Source organism: Leuciscus leuciscus (genome assembly GCF_965113295.1).
Source record: "Leuciscus leuciscus genome assembly, chromosome: 22".
In the NCBI taxonomy this organism is placed as follows: Eukaryota; Metazoa; Chordata; class Actinopteri; order Cypriniformes; family Leuciscidae; genus Leuciscus; species Leuciscus leuciscus.
Genome location: NC_138746.1, coordinates 16829614 through 16844810, shown reverse-complemented (window position 1 = coordinate 16844810; position 15197 = coordinate 16829614). Strand labels below are relative to the sequence as shown.

The 15197-nt window shown below is 36.5% G+C and overlaps 2 protein-coding genes across 3 annotated transcripts; one reads left to right on the top strand and one right to left on the bottom strand.

Annotated features, from left to right (window-relative positions):
* Positions 1-3310: 3310 nt before the first annotated feature.
* On the bottom strand, positions 3311-10256 carry dnajb12a (DnaJ heat shock protein family (Hsp40) member B12a). 2 transcript variants are annotated; one of them, XM_082153140.1, is made up of 9 exons: positions 10090-10256; positions 9446-9617; positions 9148-9293; positions 8873-9049; positions 8683-8762; positions 6352-6461; positions 5213-5385; positions 4330-4464; positions 3311-4230 (listed from the first exon to the last, which is right to left on the bottom strand). In XM_082153140.1, the coding sequence occupies exons 1-8, from the start codon at positions 10220-10222 to the stop codon at positions 4340-4342; spliced, it is 1116 nt and encodes a 371-aa protein (XP_082009266.1). In that variant the 5' UTR covers positions 10223-10256; the 3' UTR covers positions 3311-4230; positions 4330-4339. The 2 variants fall into 2 exon arrangements, with proteins under 2 accessions (XP_082009266.1, XP_082009265.1); XM_082153139.1 differs by having other exon boundaries at positions 3311-4234; positions 10090-10255.
* Positions 10257-11238: 982 nt separating this feature from the next.
* Positions 11239-13368, top strand: trmt2b (tRNA methyltransferase 2 homolog B). Its single transcript, XM_082153155.1, has one exon. The coding sequence runs from the start codon at positions 11435-11437 to the stop codon at positions 12881-12883; it is 1449 nt and encodes a 482-aa protein (XP_082009281.1). The 5' UTR covers positions 11239-11434; the 3' UTR covers positions 12884-13368.
* Positions 13369-15197: the final 1829 nt, after the last annotated feature.

Below are 15197 nucleotides of genomic sequence, written 5' to 3'. Positions count from 1 at the left end.
GTCACTAGCTGTAGGTTCAATTCATACATGTGACACCTGATTTATATGAAATAACATATGCTGCAGACAAGCAATGCAAACCTCAACATACTTGACATACAACATGCAGGGGTATATATACTGTATATATATATATATATATATATATATATATATATATATGTATACAAATTGTAATACAATATGTAAATTCCACAAAGTAAAAACATTTTCATGAAAAATGCTCTTTAATTTCTTAAAAAACAGCGCATATATATATACACACACATGTTCTCTGTTCTCACATTCCTCAGGGAGTCAAACCATTTTGGTGTTGCCAGCACCGCATTACTGTACTCTATGAGCTAGATGGGAAAAGACATGAGACACATTGACTCTGGATTACTCCTCCTCTCACATGCTCTAAGAAAGAAACATCAATGTTTAGAGGTGACGTTGTACCTGGATCAGGACGGGTGCAGTTTTTCCCCCCTCTCAGCATATCCCATGCAGCTCTGCAGCACACTGTCACTTCTGCAACTGATATGCTGCAGTGAAGGCAAATCCTGCACTTACTCTGCCTCATTTCAATCTTTCATCTGCAATGAGTCTGAAAAGTCCCAGATTTCTCATACTCTTCTATGATTGCCAGTTATTTCACTTTTGGTCTCATTTTGGCTTTGCTGATTTTCAGATCTTCAGATACACACTATCCTGTCTGCTAATCAAATAAACTTAAAGTGCCTAGAAACATGCATCCTGATATTGACACCAAAACGACATAAGACATAGAAAGCACTGACTGACAGGACAATTTACATGATATATTGATATGAATATTGATTTTTTTTTTAATGACGTTAAAGAAAGCAAAGCCTATTTCAATAATAAAAAAAAAAAGACTGCAACGATGTTACAATAATGTTCTTTGAGGTAATTTTCACAAGAGCCCAGAAGCTTAAAGCTTCCCATTAAGCTATGAAATTTTATTTCTGAATGTTCTCTAAACATTCAAGACTGAACGAGTTCCAGTTTTTTCTTGGTAAAAAGGGAACATTCCATTTTTCAAACATTATGGGATTGTTACTTTTGAATGTTCCCTAACGTTTGGAGAACATTATTAAAGACCAGTTAACTTTGAACGAATGTATAATGTTACTGGAGAACTTTTGTTCATATAAGTTTGAGAGAACCTTGCCACAATGTTATCTAAAGTTCTGTGAACTTTCCCTGTTAGCTGGGTAAGCTATACAGCGTTTTCATGGATGACATGAGAATATTAGAAAATAATTGTTGGATGGAACTTTTGACCTATCAGAATTGAGTATTCCAAAAAGCTGTGTTATAATAAGATCTGATAATCCATTCTTTCTGGATTCGTTTTTTTTTTTTTTTTTTATCCTCACTTCTGCATTGCAAGGTGTTATTTTTTTCATGCTTTCTCACCAGTATAAATCTGCACTCAAAATGTCAGCAGCATTCTCTTTCTCAGAAGCACACAGCATAATCTTTAAAGTGGCTCAATTAATCTTCGCTGAAGGCATTAAACAATGCATGCAGCAATACTGGCAGACATGATCTTTGCACAGTTTTGCTTACTGAAGGATTTTAGAGTTGATTTAGGGTTAGGTCCCCTAAAAAGGGGGCCAAATTGTAAATGGCATGACATTTTAATAAATTACTCATCTGTGCAATAATGTCACTGAAGGAAAGCGACCTACCTCATGGTCCACTAGATAAGTGGCTCGGATCTCTATGTTAACCTTAAGTGTAACTTTACACCTAAACTTGCTGTGCAGCGTATTGGAACTGCATGAAAGAACTCTACATCTCAGCAAGAATTATCCAACATCAGAGTTTCTCCTGGCCCCTCTGGGAGCTGGGATCCTTTTCGTCCTCTCCTGCAATAAATCAAATCTTAAATGGAACAGTGTTTTGGATGAAGACACACACAGAGACACACATTATTTAGATGCAGTGTGCATACTGGGTTAGACTTAAAATTAATAATCAAACACATTCCTCTCCCTCAGAAAAAAAAAAGAAAAAGAAAGAAAAGAATACCTTGATGCTCCAGTATTTTGCAGTCAGACGCCATTATCATACCATATGCATTCACAATCAGTTCATATAGTTCTTCTGGAGATAATAATGGTTTCCAAGACTTTAAACATCAGTGACCACAGACAAAACAGGAGTCTGTCTTCTTTACTAAAAGCATGGTGTTTCTATGGTTACAGACTACTCAAAGCAGTCCAGGGATTTTTCTGTTGCTCCTTCCTTCACTGTGCTGCCCATAAAATCAGCTCAATTCATGATTTCATGAAACTCTGACCACCAACAACACTGAGCCCACCTGCATCAGTCCGGACACTCGCAGGGCCTTTTAGTCAGCCTGGATGTCCTTGCTTAATGAAGCTACAAGGAAAGTATGAATAAAATAACAAGGCGAGTATAAATAAATCTATATATCTATATAGATTGGGATATGCAATCGACACGTCAGTGTTGGAATTGCCATTTCAAATCCGAGTGGCTATTACTGTATGATCAACAACACACACAGAATAGGTATGATGCATATCAATGCTTAGAGAAGATTAACCTCATAGAACTACCCAATCAAGACCTAAAAAGGCATTTATGCTTCTTTTTTTTTTAGGTCTTGATAGGATAGTTCAAGATTTGAATGTGCATTTTTGTTTTGTATGTATTGTTGTTATGCCCATAACAGAGATGTTGATGAGGAAATAGCGTGTATTTCTTTATTGATTTCTAGCGGCGAAGCTCATGACTGCCTCCTGGTGTGCAATTCCAAAACTGACATGTCGACTGCTGATCTTTTAGAATCAGTACGATTTATTTTTTAAATTAATTCTTTCCTTGTAGATTCATACAGAAAGGACTCTATAAAAGTGACAGTAAAGACTTAAATTGTTACAAAAATCGATTTCAAATAAATGCTGTTATTTAGAACTTTCTATTTATCAAATAATCTTAACAAAAATGTATCACGGTTTCCATTAAAATAACATATGGACATATGTTTCTCGAGCAACAAATCAGCATATGAGAATGATTTCTTAAGACTGGAGTAATGATGCTAAAAATTCAGCTTTCAAAGTTTTAAAATATGTTATAATAGAAAACAAATATTTGAAATCATAAACATTTAACAACATTGCTGATTTTAATGTACTTTTGATTGGTTAAATGCACCTTTGGGGAGCATTTAAGAAACATTAAAAGAAATGTACGTCCAAACAGACTTGGCTATAAAGACGACTTATTGGAGTATGGAAATTAAGCATGCTTATATTTTAACTCTAAATTTGTTAAAAAGAAAATGTATTGTTATTGTTTATTTCCTTTTGGGTAACTATGTTATATTACATACATACACACAAAATCATAAAATGTTGCACTGAACCGAAAGAACATAACATATACGTATATAAAAAAGAAAATCTCCAGGAAAATTAGAATTTCAGTAGCTAATTAGTCTAAGCACTAACTTCAAGCAGGGATGTTTTTCCTTCCTATATTACATATATGCAGGGAGTGTATACAACAAGACTGGAGCTGGCAAGGCACTTGATTATGCTTTAGAACCTTCAATCTACACTTTGCAAAACACACTGTTAAATTAATGTTAATACATTTTCTAAAAAAAATAAATTAAAATGGAAGAAATAGTATGACACCATTTAATAAATAATTAATTTCCATTTGCATAAATCTCAAACATTCTTTTTAAAAATCCAACAGGCAAAACAATTCATTAAATGCTGAATGACACCGACATAATCATTTGACTTTCTGTGGTCAGATCAACAGATTTAAACACTACTAGAAATTTCAGAGTTGGCTCAGAAAGCCCAAATATGGGTGTTGAAAAAATGCTTTAAGAAAAAACGAGGTGTAAATAAAAAAGGAAAAGCAGTAAGCTAGCAGCATTGATTACCATTTAACAGCAGTTTACTTTCCTCTCTACCAGCAAATCATCTAATTTTTCATTCTTAATTCATTACATTTTTAAATCCATATTTAAAACTACTTCACAGATGTTAAGATCTTCCACGACTTGTAATTTTCCGAAAATTTTGAAGGAGAGATGAGAGCGAACTCCTGTGGCACCAGGATGGGCTATCTTTGCTTCTCTTAAACTGGTGCAATGCAATGTCCCGTTTTAGCAAAGAGAACAGAACATTTCTGTACACGAATATCTTCAAATGACGTCACAACAGGACACTACCTGAAAAACACAGACGGTCAAAGAAAGTCCACAGGTAAGAACGCACTAGATAAACAAGCAAAAATTCAGAAAAGGAAAGTAAACCGTCGACTCACTTTCTGCTACTCAGTGTCCATGTAACAGAATCTGTATTTCTGAAAGTTTCGAGCAACTGGGTGTTGCCATTTTCTGCGCTCTTTGGTACAAGTCTGTGTCCCCAAAGTAACGTGCCCGATACAACAAGCCTTCCTCTGCAAATAAGAGCACAGATATCTAGGTTAAGAATATTTAGCAAAATTACACTTGTATTCCTTTTTTTTCTTTTTACATCACGCATTATTAAAGGGATAGTTCACTTTGAAATACATTTTTGGTATGTTTTAGCTTACCTCAAGGGCAGAAACGAGACACGAAACGAGCGGTTTGTGTGAGAAAACTAACAGTATTTATATCGTTTTTACCTCTTATACGCAGCCATGTCCAAGTGATCTGATCTGACGTGTACGCAGACTGGTGCATAGACATATACACTAGATGTCGCCTTAAAGACATTCGTTCCAATGAACTGCCGTAGACAAGGCGACATCTAGTGTGTATATATCTATGCACCAGTCTGCGCACACGTCAGATCAGATCACTGCGTATGGCATGGCTGCGTATAAGAGGTAAAAACGATATAAATACTGTTCGTTTTCTCACACAAACCGCTCGTTTCGTGTCTTAGGCCATCAATGTGTACTTACGATGGGGAATTGTTTAATTTGGACGATGGGGAATTGTTTTAATTTGGACTCTGTGCATGTGTTTTGAGACCGTGACCATAGACCTGCATTATATGACTGACAGACAAGAACGGTTTGACCTAAAAATATCAAAATTGAAACTACTGCGGAAAAAAAGACACCTACATCTTGGATGCCCTTGAGGTAAGCTAAAACATACCAAAAATTAATTTCAAAGTGAACTATCCCTTTAAGCAGCTTCATATGCATCACGTACTTTGTTGTTTCTCCTTCCAGCAGTTGTTTCTCAGGTTTGATATATAGTCATCCTCCACACTTTGTTCAACATTCTTGAGATTCATTCCCGTATATTCTTCTGAGAAGTGGTCGCCAACATAGTAAGGCACCTTCAGAGTAGGAGTGTGTCGCCTGTTTGTGTGGCCCATGGATCTAAAGCAGGTGGAATGTACAATAACGTCAGAGATATTTATCACCAACAAGACAACCATCATTCTTCAAAATAAACATGTTTTTGCTTTCACTTCAAACATTTCTCTGTAAAATTGAGGTTTCAAAACGAAAACAAACAATATATAACGTAGTTTGACAGCTAGCTCAAAATGCACAATGGGATAGAGAAAGAGCTTCATACAACTTTTAAAGTGCCTCTATAATGCTATTTTAAAGGTTCCTAATTTTGTTGTAGGTCTCCTACAATAGGTTTACATGCATCAAAGGTCAAAAAACACTTCAATTGTCTCCTAATATACATTGCACATCACCTCATTTCTCAAAGCTTTTGAAAATGGTTTGTTCGAAGATTCAGTCTCTAACTCAGCTACAACTACAGTGTTTAAGGGCAAGAATCCGGTTTGAATCCCACTCGGAGTGGGTCGACTAGGACCATTTGGTGCCGTGACCCGGATGGGAGAGATGTTTAAGGGGATGAGTGGCACGCTAGTAAGAGCTGTGCGAGTAAACCTCAGTCCCCTGGATTCAAGAGGCGTGCTAGCGACTGACGCTAGAGACTGCGGTCTTTAGCGTCCTTGATAACGCGCATACCTCCCATGCCACAGATGCCAGTTGGAATCCCACTTGAAGCGGGTCAAGTAGGTTACATTTGTAACGGGAAGTGAGACTAGAATTGCTGAGGAATCGTTTCAGCAGTTCATAATCGATTCTTTCTTTTAGGAGACAATAATTTTATTTGTTGTGCACTTTGATCTTTAAAACTCTGCAGACCTTTTACATTCACAAACAGCAATATTGCACACTACATGCAAGTATTTAAAAAAAGCATTTTAAGCAAGTATTGTCACACACCAGTTTAAAATAATAGTGTATAATAATAATAAACCAAGCACACCAGATCATATTTTTAAGATAATGCACATTTCAGTCAATGTTTGGTCTTACGGTCTGTGGCTGAGGCTGTATGGAGGACTGGAAACCATCATCTGGCTGAGAGCTGAGACTATGATCAGAATGAGTATGGGCATCAGCTGTACAAACAAGGCAAGGCCACCCTGGATAATGAAAATCGTTCATTAAAATAAAAGTTACATCATGACAGAATGAAAAAGCTGCCGTCATATTCCATCAGTCTGAATAATTCTTTTAAATGCATAACAACAGCTCAGTTAATGCAAAGTAACATTCTGTAAACAATTGTATTTTTTTTTTCTTTTAGCCATAGATGGCACAATATTTCACAATGCTCTTCTTAATTTTGTCATTTCATCTCTATATATTTGGTCACTGAAAACAGTTTATAAAGTTAACTGATCTCATTTTGTGTATCTGGAAAATTGTGATCTATGAATAACATTATATTATGTTGAATATCAAAGGTTTTTGTGTCCATTAATGAATGTAGGATTTGTGGACATTAATATTTTTAGATTTGTGGAGTAAAAAAAAAAAAGTTATAATTTTGAAGTGAAAAGGTAAAATCCTAGAATTGGGACAAAAGAGCCCAAGTGTCATTTTTTTGCTAGTGTTATTTATTTTTTAAATGATTTAATACTTAATATAATTCGTGGGGTAATTATTCAATTAGTTAGGCCTGTGGTTCCCAAACTGCTTAGAGTGGCATACCCCATGGGGCATTAAACATTCTCATTGCATACCCCCCTGCAGTCACATTTTCCATTAAGGGACAATATCTGCCCCCTTAAATTAATTTTCAGGTGCATTTTTTACCTTCATTAAGGCAAAGTTTTTTCTAACCCTATTAAACTTAAGTCATGTTTTATGTCAAATTCTTAAAATTCTATTAATATAATTAACATAATAAAGCATTAAATTAAACTAAATCAATAATTTGAATCAAATGAAATCATCAACAACAAAAGCCATATTTGCACTGCAGTGGTACAAGCTGCATCTAGATGCATTTACACACCATTTAATCCTGCTCAGATGTGGCATGAATGCAATTACAATGGCACAACATTTTTTATGAGATAGGCCTAATGTTTGAAATAAAGTTCAATAGAGAAAAAAAAAGTGGTGGTAAAAAAGTGATACTTTTAAAATAACGGCAAGTCACTGTTTTAATGAGTGAGTCATATCATCACTCATTCATTAAAAAAGCAACTGGCAGTATTTATGAATAATGACTCTTCCAATTCGTTCAAAGCCGCAGATTCGCTCACTAACGAAACGCCGCTGTGTTGGAGACGCACAACAGTTCTGATGTGGCTTCGTTGGAACTATTATTTCGTTGCAAAATAGAGCTAACAATAGTGTTTAAAATGAACATCACTTAATATTACATTTTTGTTTGTTAAACTGTTGGCATTGTTGCTAATATAATAGCTATAACCCATTATCAACATTTAAAACAAGAACTCACACAGGGTATATTTGAGTATTGAAGAGAGTTCGAGTCTTCTATCGATCTCTATGCACAGTCGTGTCTATATTTGTTCTTCATGCTAGTAAATGCTAAAACCCCACTTTTACAAATGTACATTGTCGAGAACAGCAGTAATGTAGCGTGATTTGCTAAGGCAGCATACTCTGCTCATATGCACACTGCTTGTGTGGATGCAGTAAGTTTTGAACGCAAAAGACGAGGTAATTTGATTGGATGTCATTTATTTGACCTTTTACGCCACTAGCATTTTCCTGTTTTTACACCAGAGGTGGCATTCTGCCTGTTAGAAACACATGCTTGGTTTTAATGTAATTTTAAGGTGGAGTAGAATTATGGAAAAACTCAGCAATTTTGTTTGCGTAACATCTCTGTCACCTCCCGTGATGCTATTATACCATATCTTCATTTAAAATATGGGCAAATAAAGAAGTATCATAGGGCCTGTTTATAAGCAAGCAAGCAAGCCTAACATTGGAATAAATGTACCTTTCAAATGAATTGTACAAATTATTGCTGAAACACAATTTTAAATAGAACAGTTGGTTTAGTATTTCATATTAATGACACGTTAAAAAGATATATGAATGTTTTATGAGGAATGATATCAAAAGTCATGTATACATTTGGCAAAAGTTTCCCCAAAAGGGGGGTGATTTTACATTTAATAATTACTAAATTAGCAAATGTTTCTATTTATTTCCATTATTAACACACTGGCTGATGCATCAACATTCTGTAAATGGAAAACTTAATATCTAAATATGTTACAATAACTAACTAAATGCACACGGTACTTAAGTGGGGAATCTTTCCCTACTAGTAAAAAATCTGCACAAAAAACTCTTATAAACTTGGAATACTCTTACTTCTCTCTGTTGTTCTCGTCGTTCGGGTCGCTGCTGCTGGCCAAACCTCATCCTGCCATTGCTGTACACATGCACATTACCTAGAAACAGAAATGGCACAATGACACATTTGTGGATTTTGAATGTATTCCACCACAACCACTAACATGTTGCATTTCTAATACCACATTTCAATAGTCACATGACTCACTGGTTGGAAATCCACCTCCAAAGAACATATTGAAAAGGTCCTCGGGAGAAATATCTGCCTCGAAATTTCTATGATTTGTCCTATGCCTGTGAGTTGGGTGGGCTTTTTCTTCACCGTAGACGTCATACTGCCTTCTTTTTTCAGGGTTACTGAGAACTGCGTAAGCGTTACCTATAGCTGTTGAAGACCAGGAAACAGAACAAATGAGAAGACCACATGCAAACTTTATCCATACTGAGAAGAAACGCTGAATGCATGAGTTTAATGTATTATACCTTTAAATGCTTCAGTGGCACCGGGTGCGTGGTTTTTATCTGGATGAAACTTTAGAGCCAACTTTCGGTAGGATTTTTTCAGATCCTCCTCAGAGGCTTCTTTACTGACTCCAAGAATCTCATAATAGTCCTTACACCTCTTAATTCTGCACCAAAGGAAAGACAGATCACAGTATAATAGGAAGAACGTAGTTAGGTGATGAAACCACTATGCACACATGTAAATCAAAATCTTCATCACAGAAATAATGACCAGAGCCTCGACTTCTAAGCAAGTAGTCTGAAACAAATAACAGACCTTTTGACAGCATCTAGCTGCTCTGATGTGTATGGTTTGGCAGATTCTGTGGCACCATGTCCAGAGGAGTGATCTTCAGCGCTGTGGCTTCTGTTTCGTAAACCATCATGTTCTCCGAAGTTTTCTTCACTTGTAGAAGGTCCTCCATTCTCAGCAATAGACTCTAGTAAAGCTGGGACAAGAGCACTTACATTTTAACAAGAAGCCCTGGTGTTTGAATGTCTTGTCTATCTATCTATCTATCTATCTATCTATCTATCTATCTATCTATCTATCTATCTATCTATCTATCATCTATCTATCTGCATGTCTGTCTGTCTGTCTGTCTATCTGTGAAAATAATTGAGATTAAATTTCAATTTACCTTACATTATGTTAGATTACATTACCTACATATGTAAATAGTGGCCTATATAGACATCCAACATAAGTGATATATAACCATGAGGACAAAATATATGGTTCGTGTTTTTTTAACATACAGTTTGATCATTTAAAAGTAGAAAATGCGTTTATTTCGCAGTTATAAGAGATCGAGATCTCAGGGCCTTAATTACCGTCTAACTACAGGCTTCAGGTTTTCCGGTGGCCCTTTAACAGACCTCCTACGATCTCCACTATACACTTATTTATATTACACGCACATCTCGCCTTGTCCGTGGGAAACAGTCTCTGTGCCTTCTCGAGGAACCGTCTGGATTTGTCGAGCTCATGATCTCGCAGCGCTGCGATTGCTATTTCGATGCAGCGTTCCGCTTCGTCCTTGTTTGATTCCATTGCGACGGCGGAACTGATGACTGATCTCTTTACTGACTCAAAAGACGCAGTTTGATGACGTTTACAACAACGTCAAGAGCTTTTCACTAGTGGATAGAACGTCCACTCTGTAAGATAAGGTTTCCCATTATTGTAAAACTACTAAAATGTATACATAATGATGATAATAATAATAATAATAATAATAATAATAAATTACTTGTGATAAAATAAAAACGTTACAATATAAATTGCTATAAAAGACTCACTTCTTAAATCTTTTCTTTAGCCTATTTAGCTAAAAAATTATAAAAAAAATACTAAATTAGGCCTACTTGTGATAAAATTAATCAATAAGCCCCGCGAAGCCGTGTTTTACAGTGGATTTAAAACAGCTAAGGGCCGTTGTTAGGTACGACGCAGAGCGGAGTTATAAAACGTAACCGAGTTATAAAACTGAATTATAAAACAGTTACTCCATAAAAATATTCATTTTAATATTTATTTTATTCATAAAATAAACACCAGCAACAAAACATATAACGTTATAATAACACATTTATTCCTCCGCCAAGAAATGTATTTCCCAAGAGGTGTCTCGGTTGCTAATCAGCAACAAATAATCTCAAACGGCAGTTGCGCAGTTTTACTGATTTTAAGTTTTAACATTTATTTTTATTTTTGTTTTATTGTTTTTATTTATTTATTCACATTTTACTATGTAGGTTGTCACGATGGGAACCTGTAATTATAACTACAGATTATAGTAGACTTTTAAGATAATAAAAATAAAGTAAAATAAAATGAAATGAAATAGCAAAATAAATAAACAAAATAAATCGTTAAAAGTAGTACTGCTCAACCTAAGGCTGAACAATTGCGGTTATATTTAGAGATTTGATAATGTACCTTGTTTGTTTGTGTTGTTGAAGCATAATAATAAAATAAAAATAATAATAATAAAAAAAAAAGTTGAAAGTATTACTTCCGGTAACCGACTGTTACGGTCTGAAAGCAGGGTGGGCGCACTAGTAAAGAAAGTAGCGTCATTAGAGCGCCGTATCAAAATGTTGTCAAGTTGGCACATGGAAAAAAGGTAGAAGGAACAATATTTGTTTTACCGGACTGTTAACATGTTTAAATAGCGAGGCGGAATATATCTAGACTACAGCACTGTTTGAGCGTGTGACCCCACGGGCTCACTGACACTGACTAGGTTAGAAGTCTGCACCAATGTCGCTTGCATATGAAACAATGCGCTTACATTTAACCTGGCCATTGTTGAAAAAAATCGTCACTGTACCAAATATATGTTTCGGTTATTTAATAACCAGCCGCTGTGTTGTCAATACTTGCTGTAAGCCTGTAAAGAGAAGAAATGAAAGGAACCCCAAACTACCTTCTGACTGGCACACTCTTTCCTGGGAAGAAAGACTGGCTGACACTGTGACTCCTTTGTGGAGAATGAATTATGAGAAGCAGCTCCAGTGGAAACAAGAGCAGCAGCACAACATCTTGCTTGAGATGACAAAGCAACTAGCTCAGGATTCAATGATCCCTTTTTCAAAGGACTTAAGATTCCCTCTCCTTTCCATAGTACCCTCACCAGTGAGAGATGGATACCGCAATAAATCAACCTTCTCTGTTAACAAAGGGGTAGATGGGAATCCAAAAACTGTTGGATTTTATATAGGCAATGGAAGAACGGGTAACATAGTATGTGTCCATGGTGACCATCTCCTGAACATGCCTTCAAAACACAGCGTGGTTGCAAGGTACTATGAAGATTTTATACGCCGCTCACCACTCCGACCATGCATTTTGTTTCATGATGGTGGCCACTGGAGAGAAATCACGATAAGAACCAATTCTGCCGGTCACACCATGGCCATTGTTTACTTCCATCCTCAAAACCTAAGGCCTGAGGATATTGGCATCCATAAAGCTGCTCTGGTGGAGTACTTCACACAAGGCCCCGGAGCAGTTTGTCAGCTGGATTCTCTTTATTTCCAGGAGAGCACGATGACCCGTTGCAGTAATGAACAATCCCCCTATCAGCTTCTGTACGGACAGCCCCATATCTTTGAGGAGGTGCTTGGCTTCAAGTTTCGCATTTCTGCTGATTCTTTCTTCCAGGTGAATCGGGGAGCAGCGGAAGCTTTGTACAAAACTGTTGCGGAGCTGAATCGGGCTTGTGTTGGGGGCACACTGCTGGATGTATGCTGTGGTACTGGAGCCATTGGCATTTCGTTATCCCCACAAATGGAGAGAGTCATTGGCATAGAGCTCATTGAGCAGGCGGTCGAGGACGCCAAGTGTAATGCAGAACTAAACAGAGTTCATAACTGTGAATTTCTCTCAGGCAAAGCAGAAGTTGTTCTGCCAAATATGATGCCCACTTTGAATTCTGATGGCGGACTGACAGCTGTTGTGAATCCGTCCCGGGCTGGCCTACATTATCGAGTTGTCAGAGCTTTGAGGAACCACCCAGCCATAAGAAGGCTGGTCTATATATCATGCAAACCTGATGGGGAGGCAATGAGGAACTTTAGAGAGCTCTGCTGTGGTTCTGGTTTTAAGAGAAAAATCACTGGTGAAGCCTTCAAACCAACTGTGGCTGTCCCTGTGGACCTGTTTCCACACACTACTCACTGTGAACTAGTGCTCGTTTTTGAGCGATAGTGATTGTTTAAAAAAAAAAAAAAAAGAGTGGCTGCTTTTCCAGTGAATGTCAGTTTATCTATGCCATTAAATGTCTATGGAAAATTTTCAATGCAGTTAGCCTACTCTTAATTAAATATTATGACATCATGAGAGGGCGTGTTCTATTTAGAGGGCAGATACATAGCTCTAAGATGGCTGGAGCAAGAGGGCTTCTTGTTAAGAACTACCACTCCCAGGTTACCACACGTGGAAGCTGGGAAGCAAGATGGTCGCCTATTAAGGACTACAAAACCCAGGCTGCCAGAGATAGCAGTTCCAGCTGCAGCTCATAAGACCGGCAGTAGGGTCTAATAGAAGGTGTGAGAGAATGCTGTAGGTGTTTGTGGCTGGGAAAAGACAAGTCTGTGTGAAACAAAGAAGATTAAGTTATTTTGTTGTGAGCTGAAGTGCTTTGAGTTTGAAAACCTTCGGTTTGAATATTAAACCCACACCTGCATACTGAAGAGACTGTTGAAGCGGTGTTTACTGGGAAATTGCAAAAGCTAAAGATTCTGAACCTGTCATGCTGTCATATATATATATATATATATATGTATGTGTGTGTGTGTGTGTGTGTGTGTGTGTGTGTGTGTGTGTGTGTGTGTGTGTGTGTGTGTGTGTGTATAAATGTATACTGCAGTGTATATATAGATAGATATAGATATATATGTGTTATTATAACCTATATGTGACCCTGGATCACAAAACCAGTCACTTGTCACACGGGTATATTTGTGGCAATAGCCAAACATTGTATGGGTCAAAATCATCGATTTTCCTTTTTTGGCAAAAATCATTAGGATATTAAGTAAAGATCATGTTCCATGAAGATATTTAGTACATTTCCTACCGTAAATATATAAAACATTTATTTTTGTGAGTGAATGCAGCACAATCGCAAACATAAGGGACAACTTTAAAGGTGATTTTTCTCAATGTTTTGATTTTTTTGCACCCTCAGATTCCAGATTTTCAAATAGTCGTATCTCAGCCACATATTGACCTATCATAGTTCTTAAACTGGAATAAAAATGGTAGACATATTAAAAAAAACTAATAAAAACGACGAAAATAAAAAATTACTGAAACTTTAACAAACATTAAAATGGAAAAAATAAATGAATATATTAATAGAAACTATAATAGTATCTCAGTGATGCTAGCGCACATATATATAAAATACTAGCAGGCCCCTTGCATTATCACTAGGGGGTACTATTGCGTCATCCCTCCATCTTGTGTAGTGCTTGCTATACATACATGAATATGTACATGTAAGACAAACCTGTATTTACTCAGGATTTTTGATGGTAAGTATGATTAGTTGTGACAATTGGACACATTCCTTAAGCATTAACAGAAAGTTTGAACCACAGAATAAACATAGCCTATGACATTGACAAGCACAAATATGTGCCGTAGTGGCCATTTTCACGTGCCACGCTCTTTCTCTTTTAGTTTAGACATGGAGTATGGCACAATGATGTGTGACTGAGAAGGGCTGATGATTTGAAGCATGCTAACAACAAAATCACTTACTGAACTAGGCAAAATAATAAGTGCACTGATCGAGAAAACATTATGTAAATGGTTGATTTTTGACCAGATTCACAAGGCTAAGCCGTTTTGTGCAGTAGCCTATGTCACAGTTAATATGAGTGCAAAATACAATCCCATTCAATTACAGTAATGTGTTCAGCAGTACATTTTGAAATTAGAGCACATAAAGATCAGTAGTTCCTCTCTTGAGGAAACCTTAACTGTTTTAGCACGAGTAGCTCTTCTTTAGAGGAACGAAATGTTAGAAACATAGAGGTTGGAAAATGGCTTATGTTTACCAATAGGGCTAAACTTGCAACAAAATAATCTCTTATTCTAGGAGAATATTTAAATGTTTGCATTCAATCACAGTTACATATACAAACCTATTTGTATTTTAGCGTTGTAAGGCTTACTGTACTCCAAAAAAGCAGTTCCAAAAGCAGGTTTTCACAGTGATGCAGAACAACCATTTTGGGTTCCCGAGAGAACCTTTCAGTGAAGAGATCTTAAAAGAACTGAAACTTTTTCCAAAATAAAGAGCATTTTGTGCAATGAAAAAGTTCCATGGATGTTAAAGTTCTTCAATGTCACCACATTTAGGCTACCGATAGACTATTTATATGCAGAAAGTATTACATTGAAACAGTGACAAATGTATGTGCATACATATATGTATGTACACATAATAGCAATTCTAACTCAACAGATGCCCATAACATATAAGTCGCTGGTAATAAAAACATTGTTTTGG

Excerpts from the sequence above, each read along its gene's own strand:
- dnajb12a (XM_082153140.1), bottom strand. The coding sequence starts at position 10,222 with ATGGAATCAAACAAGGACGAAGCGGAACGCTGCATCGAAATAGCAATC. Across the intron at positions 9,618-10,089 it reads TCCCACGGACAAGGCGAGAT|CTTTACTAGAGTCTATTGCT; the intron begins GTGCGTGTAATA and ends CTCTTGTCCCAG. Across the intron at positions 4,465-5,212 it reads CTGGAAGGAGAAACAACAAA|AGGAAGGCTTGTTGTATCGG; the intron begins GTACGTGATGCA and ends TCTTATTTGCAG.
- trmt2b (XM_082153155.1), top strand. The coding sequence starts at position 11,435 with ATGTCGCTTGCATATGAAACAATGCGCTTACATTTAACCTGGCCATTG.